The sequence below is a fragment of the Danio rerio genome, chromosome 25 (assembly GCF_052040795.2).
Source record: "Danio rerio strain M-AB ecotype USA chromosome 25, GRCz13ab, whole genome shotgun sequence".
Lineage (NCBI taxonomy): Eukaryota > Metazoa > Chordata > Actinopteri > Cypriniformes > Danionidae > Danio > Danio rerio.
In genome coordinates, this window is record NC_141045.1 from 31,982,376 (window position 1) to 31,997,932 (window position 15,557).

The following is a 15,557-nucleotide window of genomic DNA, read 5'->3' on the forward strand; positions in this document are numbered from 1 at the left end:
TCAGTTGGGGTTTCTGTGTGGAGTTTGAATTGGGTAGGCTAAATTGTCCTGAGTGTATGAGTGTGTGTGTGAATGAGTGTGTATGTAAGTTTCCCATAGATGGGTTGCAGCTGGAAGGGCATCTGCTGCGTAAAAACGTGCTGGATTAGTTGGTGGTTCATTCCGCTGTGGCGACACCGGATAAATAAAGGGACTAAGCTGACAAGAAAATGAATGAATGAATGATATGGCCTCAAAGCATTTAAATGCAGCTAGCATGTTTAACACAGTAATAGCATTAATTTAGCAAGTTGCTTAACATGCCGTTTAGATATTTGTAGGATGTTTTGAAAATGTGAATTAGCATGTTGTTACCATTTAGCATTTTAGCATGTTAATATAAATTTATAATGTTTTAAATTTAAATTTATTTTTATTTTTTTTATAATTTATAATGTTTTAACCTGTTTTAGTCAAGCCAGGCTCATTCTGATTACGTACCCCTATATACATTTCTGGAGAGAGCAAAATACGTCCCAGGAGCAATGTTTTTTTTTTTTTTTTTGCATTTTTTGTTTTCGTGAATCTGCAAGAGCCCGCTGTGTACACTTTTTGAGATCTCAAGTTTCCCTCGCAAGTGCCATTCGCAGCACATTCACTTCTGTTTTTGTCTTACCTGCTTTCTGGAACTGTTCTTCACCAAACCTGAACCCTGTCATCATGTTCAACTCCAATCTGCATCACAAGCCTATCGACGTATGTGTCGAACAACAGGACAAACTGGTAACACATGCAGGTAATCGATCAGCTGGCAAGCGAGAAAAAGAACGGCATCATACAGCCCAGTATTGTTCGCTTGAAAGACGTATCTCTAGTACGTATTAGACTTCAGTCTTCATAAAGCACATAAACACTGTTATTTTCTTCATAAAATCCATGTTAGCCATTTAGCTATGAAGCTAGAGTCTTCGGGCAGACAGTATCTCTAATACGTATCTCTGGCTGCATAATTTGCGATCTCCAGAAACGTATACAAGGCTATGTTTTCAGAATGAGCCTATGTTGGCTTTAGTGCATGGCTAGCAATTAAATGGTACTAACTTTTATGAAAATAAATATTTGATTAGTTAAATGAGTAACAGAGTTGCAAGTAAAAGTGTAAAAATGTAATAAATGTCAAAAATAAATATTGAACTTTTAGAAAATGTGAGATTACACTAAATAAACCATGAATAATTCTAATACTTGCGGGGGGTGGGGGGGTATTGACTGTAAAATAATGCCACAGTGTCTGAAACTAATAAATATTACTAAAAGCATTCATTTAATCAGTTGGTGGTTCATGTAAGGCCAATTTTTCCATTCTTAACAGGCTTATCCCTAAATTCTTCTTTTCCACCAACAGCAATGCTCACTTATGTAAGCAATAAAGAAAAACAAGCTTAAAAATTAGCATTTCTTTTTTCAAATTAAATCTAAAACTTAATTAAATTTGGTTATTTAGAACTGATGTCTAATTTTTGCCTAAATTAAATATACATTTAGCATTTAAAGCAGCAAAATTCCTATTAAAATCTGAACTATCATTGCTATCCTGACATGTCATTTCAAATGATTTGAATAGATTGAGACTGTCATGCTGCCCCACCGCAGGGCTCTTCAGGCCTGGCACAAATTGTGCTATATTGAGAGACCTCATGTGCCCTGTGAGGCAGAGATATCTAGCTGGCACCTTTGGCGCATACTGGACAGATGCAGAGATAGACACATACCCTTGAGAGAACAAGCCTGACCTCAGATGACTGCATTAACCTCCATCCACAATTTTTTTTTTTTTTCTGAAACAAAAGGATGAAGACAGTAAATAAGTCTCATTTGTAAGTCTGCTTTAAATCAGTACTGATCAATAGGCTGGTTTTGAATCACCCAGGGCACATTAAACCAAAGCAAGACTGAACTTTGAAGACAAATAGCTTACATAACCTAAAGCCATTACAATCGAAAGTGGTGTCGTTTACGAAACAGACTATTGATATCATGAGTATTTTGTACATGTTGAAGTTTATATAATATGTACATTTACTATATATCAAATATGTACATTTACTATATATATATATATATATATATATATATATATATATATATATATATATATATATATATATATATATATATATATATATAGTATGGGTGATGCTTCAACTGCGGGCGCTTTTATGTCCTTTGATCATATATCCAACCTAACTATTGTCAAACTAACAATAAAATCTACTTTTAAAAATAGTACTACCTTTCTATGATGTTTTTTTTTCTTCGTCTTATTCAACCTCCTTTTAGGTGTCAAAATCACTGTTTTCACCTTGTCGCACACCCAGAGTTGAAACCTTCAACGATGAAAATAACATTTTAAAATATCATTTATGTGGTATCTATTAATGTCTCTTAATTAAGCAGTAGTGAAATCATTTAAATATTTTATAGTTATTAATGTGAGCATGTGAGAATATTATCAATACTATTTTTTAAACAAAATATAGCTGTCGCACAGTATCAGTGTCATTTCCAGCACAACACTGTAATGTCGCTTTAAAAATTTTGAGTGAAAGATTGTTTAGGAGGTTTCTATGAAAATGAAAAGAGCCATCTGAGAACATGTTCAAGATGGAGGGAATGTACATATGTACATTTTTATCAACAACACTTAAAGAAAAATCAAGGTAAAAAATGCTTGATAAGAAAATACATTTATTCTACGTCATTTCCAAACATGTTGTACCTTCAAAGATTTTTTTTTAAAGCAAACTAAATTAAGGTAAATAAGAGTGTTTTGTAGACATGAAAGGCTAGTATCAATTCAAAACTAATCAGTGAAGCTATTTTTCATTTTTTCATAATAAACTGTTGAAATGTCATTTCCATCACACATTTTTAGAAAATAATTAAAAAGTTCTTATCACACATTAAAAGTGTATTCACAATGTATAAGTTCAAGCTTTATTTAATATACAAATTCACCTTATTTATTTGCTAATAAGCTCTCAACCAAATTAATATTACATTTTAGAGTGTGACAGGTGTACAATTCCGCATACAACTAATTTATTTCATTGACAAATGTATAATTATTATATATATTGGGGAAAGATTGGTTTAACTAGATAGAAAAATGACCTTGAACAATGTTTGACTGCCATAATTCATTTCATTTTGAAAAAAAAGCTGTATATCGAGATGTGGTGGAATGGACATTTGTTCAGTTCACAATGGAAAAAATGTTTCTCTTTTTATCCAAGTTTATCCTCTTACTGATCTTAAAACTAGACAAATTGTGTGTGTGTGTGTGTGTGTGTGTGTGTGTGTGTGTGTGTGTGTGTGTGTGTGTGTGTGTGTATATATATATATATGATAAGATTTAAATGTATGTTAGTGAAAAGTTTATCTGTGCATGAATCTTTAACTTGTTTCTGGCCTTTCTAAAATTGGCATAAAATGGACATTTTTACATTTTTCTTTCATATTGCAACATAAATCTGAGTGATGTGGCTTCTTAAATAAAAAAGTTAATCAAACCTATCCAGTCCTTTAGGAAGGTCATCTTAAGCTCTGCACGTTTATTGATCATTGCTCACATTCAGATTTGCACATTCAACACGCTTTTCTTTCTTTGGCTCAGATGTTTATTTGCATATTGCAGATATTGGACTCCATCAAGCTTTGTGATAAAGTTCAATTCAATTCAATTGATGTTTATTTCTATAGCGCTTTTACAATGTAGATTGTGCCAACGCAGCTTAACATAGAAGTTCTAGTAAATTGAAACTGCTTCAGTCCAGTTTTCAGAGTTTAAGTTCAGTTTAAATTCAGTTCATTGTGGTTTAATTCACACTGCTGAAAGTCTAAACACTGAAGAGCAAATCCATCGATGCACAGCTCCACAATTCCCACACCAAGCATGCCAGTGGCGACAGTGGCGAGGAACAAAACTTCACCAATAGACGAAAGTGAAGGGAAAAAAAACCTTAAACAGAGGCTCAGTTTGAGCATGGCCCAAACTTCCTGTGTGGAGCTGCAGTCTAAGTGCCGGTGGCTGAAGAACACTGGACATCCATCGTGGAGAACTGCAGGTGTGGATAAAGCAACCCAGGCTCATTGTGAAAACATAGTCCCGCGGACGTTTCTGGAGACTGTGAATTATGTAGGCGGAGGTATGTATGGCTGCATTTAATTTTTTAAGCAACCCACAGAGAAATGCCAACTGGCCCAGAATCTGAGTTGCATCCAATGCTTTATAATGTGCTCACCTAACCCTACCCCTCACAGTGATGTCACTAGCTCCATTGAGTGCTTTGTGTCTGACATTGCATCTCTAAGCGATGCAATCTCAGCTTGCACCATAAGGCTGTATCCAGATGCTATTGCACCTGCTTGCTGTGAGGCAACAGTGCTAAGCACTGAGCCACCCTGCCACCATGTAATTCAAGTTGAACTACATGAAGACGTGAAAATAGGAAAAAAAACTAGTATGTTTTACTTTCTGTACATGCACGTTTAACAACTTTATTTCCTCCAAGTGGAATTCTGAAGTTGCTACAATAAAGAAAAATGCAACCCAGGCTCATTCTGGAAACGTAGTAACGTGGACGTTTCTGAAGACCGTTTCTCGTTCCGTGCTTGCCGGCTGACCGCTTACCTCTGTGTGGAGGGCTTTCCAGCCACAACCAGTTGGTCCAGTTAGCTTACATGTGCGTTGGTGGACTTGATGATGCAGAGAGGAGTTGATAACGACGACCGGGTTCAAGTCCAGAGAGGAGCGGTTCCAGAAATCAGGTTCGACAAAAACAAAATCCAAAAAATAAAGTGAACGAGTGAACAACAGGCTGAGAATGTGGTCAAATCTAAAAAGAACGGCGCTCGCGAGAGACTTTGACATGCAAAAAAGCACGTACAGCGGCCTCTCGCGGATTCGCAAAATCAAACATTCCACAAACACATACCTCCCGGGTTATATTTTGTGGTCTCCAGAAACGCTCACAGAACTATGATTCCAGAATGAGCCCCCTACTAAAAAATCCATCTTAAACCAGCCTAGGCTGGTTGGCTGGTTTTAGCTGGTCGACCAGGCTGGTTTTAGAGGTGTTTTGGCCATTTCCAGGCTGGTTTCCAGCCATTTCCAGCCTGGTCTTAGCAGGTCAGGCTGGGAGATGACCAGCTAAAACCAGCTTGACCAGCCTAGCCAGGCTGGGAGTCCAGCCAAAACCAGCTATGTCCAGCTTAGACCAGGCTGGTCAAGCTGGTTTTAGCTGGATTTAGCTGGTCATTTTCCAGCCTGATCAGCTAAGACTAGGCTGGAAATGGCTGGAAACCAGCCTGGAAATGGCCAAAACCCTTCTAAAACCAGGCTGGTCGACCAGCTTAAATCAGCCAACCAGCCTAGGCTGGTTTAAGCTGGATTTTTCAGTAGGGCCTGGGTTGGAAAAATGTTAAAGCTAGTAATAGTAATAAATTAACATAGCTATGAACTTAGCTATCATGTTTTAGCACATTGCCGAAGTTCATTTAGCTGATGCTAGTGTGTTAAGCAAATAGCTAACATGAATTAGCATGTTTAAGCTTGTTTTAAAGCATGGCTAATATGTTTTAGCATCTTGCTAACTAATAAACAAAAAAAGAATGCTATTTTGTTTACTGGGTAGACAGGAAATGACAGAATATTTATGTAAAAATTTACAGTCTGTTTAGTAAAACCTACCCAAGTTAATTTTACTTAACAGTAGTTTTACTTATACACTCAAAGAAGCACTTATAAGAGATATGACAGTAAAAAGAGAAAGGAAACAAGAATCAGTGTATCTGTAAGGAGAGCAGTCACGTGTATGTACTAATATAGACATAAAACTGAACACCTCAACATTGCAATACATCAAGGTCGACCCAACAGCCTTTAAATATCTAGAAACACTCAAACAGTTAATCTCAAGTGTACATAAAAGAGCATAAATAAACCAGTGTCCTTCAGAAAGTTCTCTTGAATAGAACGAAAATAATATTCACCTACTTTCACTGATCCACATCCAACAGTGTCATCATGTCACTAAGGTTAACGTGAACTTTAAAAAAAACATAGGAAAAACGGTTCCATTTTTAGCACATCACTGTTGTGTAAACACACCCTTACTGCCAACAGCACTTTTACAAACCTATGCACATACAGTACTACTAAGCTGTCAGTGAGATTTGAATCACCAACCTAATAATAAGTAAAGAGTATAAGTTTACATTGTGGCAGCTTGTGACACTGCACTAGTTGTACTGACATTTCATCCCACCGAGTTCCAAGCATGGTTTGCAAGAGGCACTACAGTGCAGGCTAGCGAAACTCTTTCTGTCCTGAGGTGACCCACATGATGTTATTTCCAGTTTAAACATATTTAGCTCTTACCCATAGAGCTCATTCTGCTTGGCAGTATAAGTTTTCGCCTATTGGCAGCATCTGTTATCCATCTCAGTAACTGAAGACCTTGTGTACATCTGTGACACTATAGCCGATTTAAGAACAAAACTGACTAAAATTAGGCGACATGGTAGCTTAGTGGTTGGCACTGTCACCTCACAGCAAGATGGTCACTGGTTTGAGTCTCGGCAAAGTCAGTTGACATATCTGTGTGAAGTTTGCATGTTCTTGTTGGCTTGGGTTTCCTCTGGGTGCTCCGGTTTCCCACACAGTCTTAAGAAATGCGGTATAGGTGAATTAAATAAACAAAATGTCTGTGGCTATGACTTATAGCTAAGTTGGTGGTTCATTCCGCTGTGATACCCCCTGATGAATAAAAGGACAAAGCCGAAGGTGAATGAATGACAAATTATTAGGCCCACTGTTGATAATCAATTAAACTACTATAACTATTACACAATTAAAAAACATTGCACAAACCAAACATGCTTGAAAACAAAGTAAAGTGCTTGTATTGTAATTCAATTTAATTCTAGCAAAATTCTTGTCTTGTGTCCTGAATATGTCAACAATAATTATTTTCTCTTTAGAAGTGAACCAAAATCATTAATATTGTAATAAAACATCAGGAAATGCTCTTTATAAGCAGGCCATACTATTTTTGAGTGTAAGTAAAAAATGGTGATAGGTGATCGTCTTCAGATACTATTTTCGTTATACTGGTTGAAAGGCTCTTCTCATGCTAATAGCAGGGGTGAACTTTGGGGGACATAAGCAATTCAAGATATGAGGCCCAAGCATTAAAACTCACAACACTCTCTTTCTCTGTAGATATTTTTAAGTGAAACCTCTATCTTCTTATTGTAAAATTCAATACAATAAATTTAAGATCACAAACTAACTATATACAAATAATTGGGCATATTTTCTTTGAAAAAGAGTAATTACATTAAAATAGTAATTGTTATAGATAGATTTTACAACATACGATAAAAAACCATATAAAAGAGCTATATGATTAATGTAGGCTTCTTGCCATTGGTCGGGGCCTTCTTATTCCCTGGGGCCCTAAATGGTTGCCTACCTCGCTTACTGGTTATTTGGACGGGAAATTTTCACCGGATGTTGGTAACAACCAAATACACCCATATATGTAAATAAAACAAAACTACTTAGTATACAAATTGAGTTATACTGAATAAAGTGAAATGAAACAGGTATGAAACACATTAAAAAAGGGAGGTGTGGAAAGGCAGTAAAAGCCCAGACAGCAGTTGAAATCTCTCAGAAGCTCTTCAGCAACTCTCTGCCCTTTGTCATTGTAAATTAATTTCAGCTGCTTCAGTATACCATCTACATTAGCAGGATGATGAAGATGAAACTATGGTGGAAATATGAGCAAGATAATTATCCAAAACAAAGCCAAGGAAACTCAAATGTTTCAGAGAAAGAAAATCAAGCTGTAGAATGGCCCAGCCAATCATCTGACTTGAATCCAATAGAAAATACAAACTAAAGATCAGATTTGACTGACAAGAACCACAGAACCGTCAATATTTGTACACACTGATGAAGTCTGTAAAAAAAAATCACCTGAGCAATGCATTTAATTTCATTCCATACCACATGTTTTTGGATTTGTGGGGGAAACTGGAGCACCCGAAGATGGGGAGAACATGCAAACTCCACACAGAAAAGCCAACTGAACCAGACGGGGCTCGAACCACTGACCTTCTTGCTGTGAGGTGATTCTGCTACCCACTGCGTCACTGTGCTGCCCTACACATAACATTTTTTCTGTTATTTTTTGGTTGAACTTTTTTTATGTTTGTATTGTTTACGTTTTAACCTAAATCTGGGTTAATCCCATGTCAACAGCTCCTTTAAAAAAAAAAAAAAAAAAAAAATATATATATATATATATATATATATATATATATATATATATATATATAATTTTATTATGGGTTTTCACCTTTTTTTGGATAAGACAGTGGAGATTTCTACAGACAGGAAATGTGGGGAGCAGAGATAGGGGAAGGATCAGCAAAGGACCTTAAGCCTGGAATCAAACTCAGGTCGCCGTGAGCACCTTGATGCTATGTGTCAAAGCACTAACCACTAGGCTATTGCCACTGACCTCTGTTAAAAATATTACACCCAGGAAAAAACACGACGTGTTTAATACTTACTTCCCCCACTGTATATGTATATTAAAATTCTGTGGACGCTGTAGGACCAAAAAAAAAGTTTTAAAGTTGGGTTAAAAATCACAATCCAACATGCTTTTTAGGTTAAAACAGCCCAATGCTGGGTTCTTTTATTGACCCAACACTGGGTCTCTCTGGTTTATGTTACATATTGTAGTGAGGATAGTCCAGTGTGCATTCATGCATTCACGAAGCATCCATGGGTTTGGATGGCGATTTGAATGGTGGAACGTAAGCTTTCTGTGCTATCAGGCTAACTTTAGCATTTTCGAAGATCTCTGCACCTTACTACTGCACTTAAGGTGATGATCTCTGCACCTTACTACTGCACTTAAGGTGATGATACAAGGGGCAACTCTTTGAGCTTTTTGTTCCTAGACAATATTGAAGAGCAATGCTGCTTGGCTACTTTTCCTAGCAAGAAAATGGTATCTGTATCTGGTTGCCCCAATTAGTTGCCCTATGTCTCACCTTGATGCCCATTGATGGCATTAATCATTGACCAAAGTTTTCTGGCAACAATTCCCCTGTGTATCATCACCTTTAAATTTAAGTAAAGAACATCACTCCAAAAGAGCTCAAAGATTCGCACAAAGTGTCACCTTGAGTAGTTTAGAGTCATGGCACAACCAAAATGTCACATTGGTCCGACAAGCATTTGAATTCCGCCCTTTCAGACTTGGCAACAGTTTAATGATGTTTATTAACATCATGCAAGATGTCTTGGTGCCAAATATATTTTCATTAAGCTGGTCTAAACATGCCAACAAGATATACAGATACAGGCTACATGAACACGAAAGCTTTTTTAATACTGAGCTTAAATTGTAGATAAAACACTCATTACTTTTAATGAATATGTACTGAATATAACAACACCGGAGTATTGGAAAGACATGTCTCAGAATAAATTTTTGCGAAACATAAAATGTGCTGCTTCTTGTATGTTTTGTGGCAAATTTTAGACGACATTTTCACTAAGTGAAGTTTGTTTATAAACAAATTTTGAGAGGATCACATGCTTATAATTGCTTGCAGCTGGTCCCGCATTATCCAATTCATGATTCACCAATCAGACGATTCCTAAGCCACTATAAATACCCTAAGTTCCATATAACAGCCATCATCATTTTTAAGAATCCCTCTTCCACCCCTACTACTCCTCCTCCTTTCCTAGATGGGTGGACCGGTGGTTAGCACTGTTGCCTCACTGCAAGAATGTCACTGGTTCTAGTCTTTACCAAGCCAGCCAACGTTTCTGTGCAGAGTTTACACATTCTCCCAGCTCATGTGGGTTTCCCCCGGGTTCCCCGGTTTCCTCCCACCATCCAAAAACTTGCAACTTAAGTTAATTGACTAAGCCAAATGACAGTGTTTAAGCATGTGAAATTCTGTCATACTGCGCTGCGAAAAGGGGTGGGATTAAGCAAGATGATTTGACAAAAAAGTGAGTGATTGGTCCATATTTGAAACTTCTGTACACTCAGGTCATGTTTAGATGTTTGATTGGTTGCACGCAGTCACATGATTCGATTTCGCAGGTCAGTTTTGACCAGGTATTGACTTTGCAATGCAGCGAACTGCTAAACTTGTCGCATGAGCTTGCGTTTCCGGTCTGTTGCATTCACATGCATACGAATGGAAGTCTATGGGGCGAAAGAGCAGTGTGTCCATGGCTTAATAGAAATAGATATGTCAGGCAAGTGCATTCAGTTACAAACTGTTGACACTGTTAGTAAGTACATGAAAATAATCCTTTGTTCGTAGATAATATGAATCTGTGAATATAATTAGTGTGCATGTTAGTGTCATACTGCATTAATATCTTAAACTGCAGACTGCAGTCAAACATGTTTAAGTATGTTTTTGTGATATCACAGAAATGTAGGCTGATGTACTGTGTTGCAAAGTAAAGCTTTAAAAATAAATAGAAATGCTTTATTTTGCAACAATAAACTCCATGCAGCTATCTGTTTTCAAGGGAAATTCACCATGTGTCACAGTTTTCCAAGAAAAACCCACCATGAGCCGTTTGATTAAATTAATATAACCTGATATTTACTCAATTATCTTCTGCTGTCTTCTCCAAGAAAGAAAGTCAGGCCATTTTTATATATTGTGGCAGTGAGTAAATGGTGATAGAACATAATTTTTTTTTCTTGTGTGAATTATCCTTTAACTTAATCAAATTATACATTTATGGCCTTGAGGCAAAATAAAATGCTACAATGAAAAGTATATATGTTTTATTTGCCATTAACATGGTTACTAAGGTTCAGTCAATTTAAGACACAATCACTTCTTTCCTCTCTTTTGGAATCCTGAGAAGAAATGTCCACACAGATCCATTCCTTGGAAACCCCTTCATTTGCTTAGAAGGTTTCCACATGTTTCCCGCAATGGTGTATTCCAGAGTCAAGGTGCGATTCAGTGTGAACACTGAGTCTCCTCTCACTACAGATGTAAACAGTGCCCCCTTGCTATTGCCATAGTGCCCAGGCATTGATGTCCATTGCCCTGTGGTGATGTTGTAGCAATCCATCAAACAGCGCAGGAAATCATCTTTGGGACCATTGCGTATGACATAAAGGTTGTCCCTGTGGGCCACCATACAGTGTCCATAGCTCTGGTGCTTCAGAAGGGTACTCACCAGAACCCATGCATCTTGTTTTGGGATGTATTCATAGATTTCATTGGTGTCCATCGGCTTCCAAAGACACACAAATATTCGGCTCATGGCATTGGTGCATGCGATCCCCGCTACCGGTCGAGGTAAAGGTGCTGCAAAAGTCCACTCCTTTGTGGCAACATTATATATCTCAACTGAGGACATAGTGGTCCCTCCAGACTCTCCTCCCATGGCATAGAGGCTACCTTCAATCCCTGTTAGGGTGAAGTTGTACCGTGACTGTCTGGGGCCTGGCAGCAAACTCCAGGTGTTGGTGACAACATCATAGCAAAAGCTAGCATCCACAGCTCTCTTGTCAACACCATGCACACCTCCAACAACATAGAGTTGGTTGTCCAAAACAGTCAAACCAGACAAAGATGTGCTGGCCTCCATAGGCAAGGCGGTAAGAACCTTCCAGTCTCCTTCATCCTCATCGAGGTAGCATACCGTTCTTGTGGCAGCAAGAGGAAGCTCATCTGCGGTGCAAGTTGAGTGGGAACCTACCGCCACGAATGCACTAGGAACCAGAGAGTCCACAAATTCGGTCAGCTCCTGTGGAAGGTCCTTCAAGTCCTCTTGCAGGTCATGGTACATATTGCGAATAAACTGCGCCGACATTTCTTGGAGACCCCATAAACCATAAATGGCAGAAGCTTGGTACATGAGCAGACAATTGTCAGAGTTGAGAAGATCCTGAAGATGCCTGGCAAGTGGTTCGGTCTGGAAGAAAGCAGCACATTCAATGGCTTCCAAAATCTCATCATCATTTAGAATGGGTCTGTCACCAGTGGCCACAGACAACATTATTACGAATCCTTTAGCTTTAAGGTTCTTGAGGTGAATCTCTTCTTGATGGCACTCTATCATCCCAGATCTGTAAAGAGCCCTGAAATATTCGCATTCCTTTATCAACAAAGACTTGTTTGTTTCAAAGACATTATCTCCAACTCTGACCTTGACAATATCCATGTCTAGCAGCCTATTTGAACAAACTGGTCTGGTGTTCTTGGATAATAAAAGCTTACTGTTGTTTAAAATAATGCATGGTGAACAATTGTCTACAAAATATCCACCAAAACTCAACCATAGCCTGGCATTTACAACAAAATAGCCCCGCAAGTGAGTTAACAGAACTGCCCCCCTCCAGCTGGCGCATGGTTGGGGTTCAGTTCTGTTACTAAGATAGCACTGCCTATTGATAGCAGCAGTGCCTCATGACAGACATTTAACAGAAATGAGCAATGACTTGAGCGAGGAACAACATACTCATAACACTTTTAAGGTCAATGATATGAATTACACTGCATCTGTGATTAATTGTGCTGATTGGTTGTTTGTTCTTGCTAGCGGCAGTGTCATTGTATCCAACAAAACAGTTAGCTCAAGCTGTTGGATTCTTTGAGGTTTATTAAGTGATACTTCATATTGTTTGTTCTATGGGTGTGAATGACACATCAAGTTATGTGGTATGTAAATACGTTACTAAAGACGTCAGATGGACAATTAAGTAAAAATGAATCTGAACTGAGTTGACTGGATTTGTTTAAGAGATCTAGTGAAGTATCAAGCAAATACTTTCCAGACACATATTTTTATGTAGAATTTTTGAGGACAGCACAAAATTTTAAGCAATACACATTTACATTCGAATGAAAATGTATCTCCTTTTTAAAAAGGACACTATTTTGTAAATGTAACTGCAGGTTAGCCATGTATATAAACTGTCCACCCTATACACAACACCTAAACCCTTTCTGAATGTGACTCTAATGTAACGTTTATCTTTTGTAAAGTTGCTTTAGAGGCGACGCAGTGGCGCATTAGGTAGTGCTGTCACCTCACAGCAAGAAGGTCACTGGTTCAATCCTCGGTTTAGTTGGCGTTTCTGTGTGGAGTTTGCATGTTCTCCCTGCGTTCACGTGGGTTTCCTCCGGGTGCTCCGGTTTCCCCCACAGTCCAAAGACATGGGGTACAGGTGAGTTCCCCTTCGGGGGGAACTTCAGCACTATAAGTGGATTTGATTGTAAAATCCACGCATTGGGAGGTTCGGTTCAGAAGCTACTCGTCTGAAAGAGTATTGAACGGGCCAATTAAGAATGAATTGGCAGCGCAAGCCTGCGCAGGTGAGCGGCATAAGCAATCAACTGAGTATATAAGCTCACCTGGCGCCAGCAGACGCTATCCTTTTCGCTTCAGAGACTTTCTGATCGAGTCGATGAGGGTTCCTCCTGCTGTGACCAGCGATTCTGAGCGAACGAGAGCATTCTCCCGGTCCAGAGTGTGTACACGCAGTGGCAGACGGTCGAGCTGGGTTTCTCCCTTGCCTGGCGTTCTTTGGGTCCGGTCCTCCAGAGCGGTGCGTATAAAGTTGCAAACTTCACAGAAAGAGCAACACAGTCGTGCAGCACGTCCTTATCAGGACGGCGCTCCGACTGTGCGTTTCTGGATGCGGTGGTTTCCTGTCCTCGGATGATGGGCGCGGGCACTGCGTTACATGTCTGGGGGTCCAGCATGTTAATGCGCTGCTCGCGGGCAGTTCATGTCGTCATTGCGATGCCATGACTGTTGCGCAAGATCGCGGTTAGCCTTTGCAAAAGGGCGAACCACCCCAGTTGTCCCCTGTTCTGCAGCGGGCACTCGGGCAGATCTGAGGGTTTCAGCGAGAGATAATCCGTCGCCCACGGGCCCGCGGACCTCCCGCTCCTCTAAGCGCTCCATCCAAGCTTCGGGCGGGGGAAGCGATCCGTCTAACAGATGGTAGCCCTTACGCCCGATGACACCGGAGACCAGATGTCCACCGCGGCATCGGAGGGTGGGCTTTCATTGTCCGATGATGATCCAGACCCGCTCGCCCCCTTCGGGCTGGTGAGCGCTGTCACTACGGATCCTGAAACGGACATGTTAGCCGTGCTTTCCCGGGCTGCTTCGGCCGTGGGTTGGAGATGGTTTATCCCCCAGCTCCGCGGCCGGACCGACTAGAGGGGCGTTCCCTTCTTCCCGGAGGTGCACAGTAGGCTCACGCGGTCTTGTAAAGCACTTTTTTCTGCTCGTGCTGCGTGTTCCTCCACCCTAACCACTCTTGACGGTGAAACAGCCAGGGGGTATGTGGCGATTCCTCAGGTTGAGTGCGCGATGGCGGTAAATCCGCGCGGCGCCTCTTCTTGGCGGGTTCGCCTCGTCTCCCATCCAAAGCCTGTAAGTTATCTACCTCCCTCGGAGCTAGAGCTTACATAGCTGCGGGCCAGGCTGCTTCCGCCTTGCATGCGATAGCCACCTACCAGCGCTACCAAGCGCAGGCGCTGGCCGAGCTGCACGAGGGTGGGTCCAACCCAGGCTTACGAGCTTCGCACCGCCGCCGACTTAGCTCTTCGGACTACTGAGTCCGCTGCGTGTGCGTTGGGGAGGACGATGTCCACATTAGTGGTCCAGGAGCGCCACCCCTGGCTGATATGCGCAAAGTCGACAAAGTCCGCTTTCTTGACTTCCCCATATCCCCAGCCAGGTTCGGCGACACTGTCTGTGAATTCACCCAGGAATTCAAGGCGGTGAGAGAGCAGTTGGTGGGTGATGTCTTATCGGCGGTCCGTAGCCCGCTCCGCCCGCCGTGCCATTCATACCTGCTCCTCGCCGAAGGCGCCCGCCTACGAGAGCTGCTCTGCCCCCGCACACGCCTTCGGCGAAGCGAGCGCGTCGGGCACCTCGGAAGCAGGCAGCCCCCCTGCCCAGAACGCCGCTAAGTCCGGCAACGGACCGCGAAGCGCCCCTGGGACAGGCCATCTGGAGAAGAGGGAACTTGCTCTTTCCCCGCTGGAGGGCGGGGCCCCATTTCCAACGGCACTTTTTACTGCCATGAAAACATTATGAAAGGGCACTTTTCACTTCCCCAGATGTGACAGCCCGAAATCTGCCAGTCTGGGACGCTATGCTTTCTAGCTTGCAGATTCGGTGCGTTTCGCCAGTGGCTCACGAGCGCTGGGAGGACGGTCTCCTTTCTCCCACCCCTCGAGCCTCCCCTCCGGAGCTCGGGTTTGGAGTGAGAGCAAATATCTCACCTCCAGCTTTTCCGTGGGACCCGCGAGCTTCCCGGATCAGCACACCCACTCCGCGCTGCCCCACTGCTGGTACGTCAGCGATTGTAGCGATGAGTCCATTAGCGAGAGCTCTGCCTGCCTGGTTAGCGCGGGCCAGCTCTTCGCGGTGGCTCATACGCACAATCAGACTCGGCTATGCGATTCAGTTCGCG

At 41.1% G+C, this 15,557-nt stretch overlaps 2 protein-coding genes across 2 annotated transcripts in view; both read right to left on the reverse strand.

The window, feature by feature from the left end:
• parp6b (poly (ADP-ribose) polymerase family, member 6b) overlaps positions 1-15,557 on the reverse strand; it is a 549,184-nt gene that overhangs the window by 509,578 nt on the left and 24,049 nt on the right. The window lies entirely within an intron of this gene.
• On the reverse strand, positions 10,576-12,894 carry kbtbd13b (kelch repeat and BTB domain containing 13b). The gene has a single exon (XM_087312476.1). The coding sequence runs from the start codon at positions 12,281-12,283 to the stop codon at positions 10,928-10,930; it is 1,356 nt and encodes a 451-aa protein (XP_087168602.1). The 5' UTR covers positions 12,284-12,894; the 3' UTR covers positions 10,576-10,927.